Here is a 5,611-nt window from a genome sequence, read left to right as displayed (position 1 = left end):
GGTAGAGCAATGGTAACTATAAAAATAGTTATTGCTTTACTATACTATATTCGTGATAGTAAAAAGAGTTATACACTGTCAGTAAAACAAATACTTTGCGTGTTTTAATCTGTGATTAGCACAGACATAAGTTATATAACAATAGATCTGTTACAACAACTGCAACTGCAAATTGTAGAAAGAAAACACAAGCTATAAAAAAAAGCATCATACATCATTCGACAAGCTTTAAATTATGATTTATCATAAACTTAACGCTTTCACAATGCGACACTGCTGACAATTAATGCTAAGTCGGCCTTGAAAACAATACACGTTTCTTGGACACCTCAAATTTACAGGATGAATTAACGTTACTTATTACCATCATAAAATTCAGATGTGTCAGCATAAGTATTACAAATTTAGAGTATAATCTATCTATATATATATATATATATCTATATATATGATCAGAAAAATCTTTTGCTTGGAATCTGCTCAGCAAAAATTTTTTTTGCTCAGAGAAGTATATGTTCCGCTCATCGACAAAAAAAATTAGAGGGAACATTGATGGGGACTGACATCCGGACGGACCACCACCCGAAAAATTCCTGGGGTTTTTTGATCGTCCGGATTCGATCCCAGGTCCTCCAGACCCCAGAGCGGTAGACTGCCACCTTGACCCTTGGCTATCCAGCCGTCTATTTGAGTTTTTTTTTGTGTTGGAGAGAGTGACTAATATTTTAGTTTAAATACAGAAGAAATGTGTACCCAGATTCTGTTTTTGCTGCAGAAGGACGATTCAGTCAAAATATCCCTAAGGTTCGTTTGATTGTTGATATAGTGCCCATTTTAATGTAAATTTGATGTGATTCTTGAATATTTTTCATTGCTACTGTAATTTTATTGGTTTATTATAGGGTTACGTGTTTCCGAGTTGCAACGTCAACGAACAATGTGTGTGACCACGAGAAGACATGCACGACTCGCACTTGATGCAGTTGCCTGTGCAGCTAGAAATTGCATAGTGTGACCAGGGCTTTAGAGCCAGACCTGGACGCGGTTGCAACCATGGTTAGAGTAAAAAAAATCCAATATAATTGACTGTCCAGTGAAAAAAAAATTTAGTGAAAATATTGATATTATGAGTAAACGAAGTAGGTAATAGGTACAGGGGATTAACGTATTTTTATGTTTGTTTTTTTTTTATTAGCGGTAAAAACTACACAAACTAATTTTCCGAAAAATGGACAAAATAACTCGGATTTGATTATTAATAAGTAACACAAAGACTTATGATCTAAACTGCCTAAATGCCATCACAAAAACGCCAGAAACCTTTTTCATCAATCGAACCGTCTTGTCATTTTTACTGTCGCTGGGGCTTTTGTACGCCTTGGTGTGACATCACAATTAACTATGCCATTCTAACTCATTTACATACATATAAACTAACTATTATTTCTTCTTTTTTTCTTTGCAATCTTTCGATTATAATTGTCTTTCCAAAAAAATGTTCTCTGATTTTTAGGAATCAGTAACAAAAGGGTTAAGAAAATATTCTTTAACTCCACTTGGAGATTGCTTAATCCGAGATGTCATTGATAGAATGACACTCATTACACCGATGTTACTGTCATGTTTACCATAAGGTTATAACATTATTTTAGAATTTTGTCTGGAGAGGCGTGTTTTGTCCAAAATAAAACGTTTCCAAAATAAATAAATGATAACTTAAATAAATTAAACCCCGAAAGAAAACGTTCTGACTCATCTTCATTCCAAATTGTGAGTACACAATGCTAGGATATCATTACTTATCATGATCATAGTTTAACTTTGCATTAGGGTTTCTCATTTCCCAGTCTTTTGCTTGTCCCGGGATTCCGGGATAAAAGAACTGTTTTCCGAAATCCCGAGATAGAATTAATTATTTTTAAGATACACAAAATATCATGAAATGAAATGATATTAAATTACTTTAAAAAATGAAAAATAATTATATGTTCTGCAACCTCCAAAATCATATTAATAATGCTGTGTAAGGTATATGGGTCATTCTAAGTTAAGAGGTACTTTCAACGTCCATGAGAAAAAAATCACATTTTTTTCAAAAATTTGTTTGAAATAATGTTATCATCTCTCAAAACTCACCATCTTCTTTATGGTCACTTAAATTCATTACTTAAATATACTTAATTTAGTCACAATAGTACTTTAAACATGAAAAACATATCTCCCCTGGCCTGTCCCCTAACCGATTCTGTTCGTGTATCAGTAATTTTAAATACATAGAAATGTAATAAAATATGAAAATCATTCATTTTAATAAAATAGGATAAGTAAATTATTGTAATCTAACAAGTAAAATTACGTAATATTTCTTTTTCATAAAAAAATATTTACATCTAATTTGTCCCGCATTTTTCGCGTCTCGTCCCCTGGCATTTTGTATTTGTCAAAAAACGATGTTTGTTTACTTTGTCGCGGGAAATTGTGACCTTGAACACATTTCATTGGACGTGAAGTTAGCAGCAAGCATCAAGCGAGCTAACCACGCAGCCATTTTGTCAGTGATTTCGGTAACGTTACTCTGTGGGTNAGATGAAACTTCTAATTTAGAAGATAATTTTCGTTTTTTAAATAAAACGTAATACAAAATATTATTGTAAATTTTTATAATAAGATTTTAAAAAAGAAAGATGGTCAATACTCCGATCAGTCAGATTCTTATTTTAGTAATGGAAAGTCGTGCTACCGAGAATGCCCTTTCCGATTTAATTGATGTTAGTGGAATCGTCTTTAATGCTGATATTATGTTTTTTTTCACTTGTAGCCCGAAAGATTTAGAGTTTGTTTTTGAGATTGTAGTACTTTTTTGCTCTCTAGTATTCTTGATTTGTCTACCTCGTCTGCTTTAATAGCGGCATCAAACTTGTAGCCCAATAATTTGGCAATTCATTTGGCTTTAATAATCAGGTTTATGAAGAAAAACTTTACTCGTTTGTATCCTTTTCCAATTTCACAATCTGGCGTTACGCAGTTATTGAAGTTACTGGACATGGTTAAAAAGTAAGACAGTATAAGCACAATTATTCCAGATATTACAACTTTTGATGAGTAAAGAGTTTTCAGAGTCCTGATACGAATAAGCTACGTATTGATTATTGACCATTTGTGACCTGCCATAACGATGAAAAATTTAAAGAACTAATAAGTAGGTTTAGAATAATTTGTATTTATTAATTTTAACAGTTTCTATCAATATTTGCAAAACTTCCTCAACCTTAACACAAAATAAGAAAAAAGTGAACTTTGTGTTCTTTATTGTTCAGTTTACATGGACGGATTCTTTTTTGACTTTGTCTTTTTTTTTTTCTTCAAACGAGATCTCGTTTGAGAAACCCTACTTTTCATATCTGTTGAATGCTTTTTGGTATATTTAATAGCTGATATAATTTCCATGGCTGCTGCTGTATAATAATGGTATGATACATCTATTTAGATTAACTAAAAGTATGAATACAGTCGACCCTCCTATAACGCGGGTTCATACAATGCGGATTCGTATATCGCGGCGAAAAAATTGCGACCGTATTCGTATAAAGACGCTAAAAGAGACTCGTAAAATGCGTTAAAACGTCATCGCCGACTCGTGTCGCGACAGGATTGGTCGAATCTGGACCAATAGTGGACGAGCAGTCTGAACTGATTTAATCTTACCCGCCTAAACTCTGTAGCGTGTAAAGTACTATATTATTTTTTAGACTTTTCCAACAATTATCGACACGACTGTGTGCCGGAAATAGCCGTTACCTAACGGGTACTTTGAGGATTCGCGTTAATGTGCCAGGCCTGGACTTGAAGCGTGCACCGAATTAAATAACGACAAAGTTAATCAAAAACAATCCAATATTTAATAAAATTTCTAGTAATAACTATATACAAAATTTAGTAAAAATCAAATAATTTATTCAATGTAAATCAATAAGAATCAACCCGACAAAACTCAAATCAATCTATTTTCTAACTTAACTCTATTCCCCTTTGGAATTCGACAGAATTTCAAAGAATTAACTTATGTACAATAATTCTTACGAATTAAAGGTCCTAATCGTCATCTCAATATACTAGGAACCTTTTTCCTCAACGCTCAAGACTTTCTCTGATCCACAAGTCGAATAATTTCAAAATCGCCTTGGAACTACTTTATTCTATCGGACACCGCTCTCTCGTTTGCTGCTACGAAGCTCACCTCAGTCATCTTCACTTGAGGTTCGGTCTTTATACTGTGAGGTGACGTCACAATTCTGAGTGAGATCACTCCCCTCATTTACATACTTATTGCTAACAATAAAATTTTTCCTGTTTGCCTGGCAGTCTATTATCCGACAATACTCGCTAACCTTTTACATCATTCTTTTTGACAATTTTCGGGATGATTTCATCTATAAGGTTTAGCAAGTTCCTAAGTTGTGCTTGTGGGGTCTCCCCCCTCTTTCTCGGTGCGGACTTACTTTTTTCCGCTCGGGAGCGCAAGTGTGCGCGATTTTTAACTACGGCGCTTTTCTCTGGTCGGTGAGTTGGTTTCTCTTCTATTTTTAAGTTTCTAAGGTGAGTGGTGAGGAAACCTTCGTCCCAACAAAACATAAGCCCCAAACAAAAATAGAATAAAAGCAAAAATAAAAGTAACTAAAAATAACGCTCGGACTTGGTTCCTTACAAGTTGAGTTTACTATCGTCTCTACAGTATATAAATTAGGTACTGTAAGTCTAATACAGTACTGTAATTTTATACATTTCTTGTGAAAAAAAACATTCTTATTCAACGGCCATAAAAATTATTTACTGTATATTAATGATGTCTCCAAAGTTCAACGAATTTTTCGCAGAAAAATAACTTATCAGAAATCGCGCCCGCCGTTTGGTGCGCTGCTCCGCGACGAAAACAAGCTTAAGCAATGGCGTCGTCGAACGGTGCACACTCAGTAAGTAATCCTATAATTTTTTGTTTATAGCGTAGTTTATACGGATTATTTCCAAAAAACTTATACGTATTTTGGAAATGTTGAGTCAAAATAGTCTAGAATCGATTAATTTTATGGAAGAAAACCTTTCATACAGCCGTAGTCCGTAAATTGCACACATGCCGGGCTGTGATTGGTTCATATATTTAAGGATTTCTACAACGTGAAATTCTTATAAAGTGGAACGTATCTACCGCGTTATAGGGGGTCAACTGTATATGATTTTGCTCAATTTTAACTGAGCAAAATCATATATTCATACTTTTAGTTAATCTAACTAGCCTAATTGAACAAGTTTTGTAGAGTGAGTAATACAGTAGAGCGTCGTTTATCCGAAAGCTGGTTATCCGAAACGTCTATTATCCGAAAGCATTCTAGTCGGCAAATTTAAATTTTCGCTAGTGCTGTGGCGCTGCAATCTTCGGCTATTTCTCGGGCTACTCAAATATTTTACGTTTTTGATACTAAATTAACATCTGAAGTATAATTTTTTATTGTTTTTATATTTTTCAATAAATTTATTTTGTTTGTACAAAATAAAAAAATAATTTTTAACGATACAATAGTCTTTGTTAGGCTTAACATCGACGAAAATTCAACGC

At 33.7% G+C, this 5,611-nt stretch overlaps 1 protein-coding gene across 7 annotated transcripts in view; it reads left to right on the top strand.

Moving 5' to 3' along the window:
- Positions 1 to 5,611, top strand: part of LOC111640868 (apoptotic protease-activating factor 1-like) — a 108,820-nt gene that overhangs the window by 35,056 nt on the left and 68,153 nt on the right. The window contains exon 1 of one of the 7 annotated variants that reach the window (XM_023386944.1): positions 4,921 to 4,970. The exons of the other annotated variants lie outside the window; for them this stretch is intronic. Within the exon in view, the coding sequence (XP_023242712.1) occupies positions 4,944 to 4,970 (27 nt within the window). The 5' untranslated portion in view covers positions 4,921 to 4,943. Of the gene's footprint in view, positions 1 to 4,920; positions 4,971 to 5,611 lie in introns of those variants that run through there. 7 annotated transcript variants of the gene reach the window in all.

The sequence above is a fragment of the Centruroides sculpturatus genome, unplaced genomic scaffold, assembly GCF_000671375.1.
Source record: "Centruroides sculpturatus isolate CEXI.00-Female unplaced genomic scaffold, Cexi_2.0 scaffold1375, whole genome shotgun sequence".
NCBI classification, from domain to species: Eukaryota; Metazoa; Arthropoda; class Arachnida; order Scorpiones; family Buthidae; genus Centruroides; species Centruroides sculpturatus.
The sequence above is the reverse complement of the archived record's forward strand: the minus strand, read 5'-3'. Positions and strand labels throughout refer to the sequence as shown.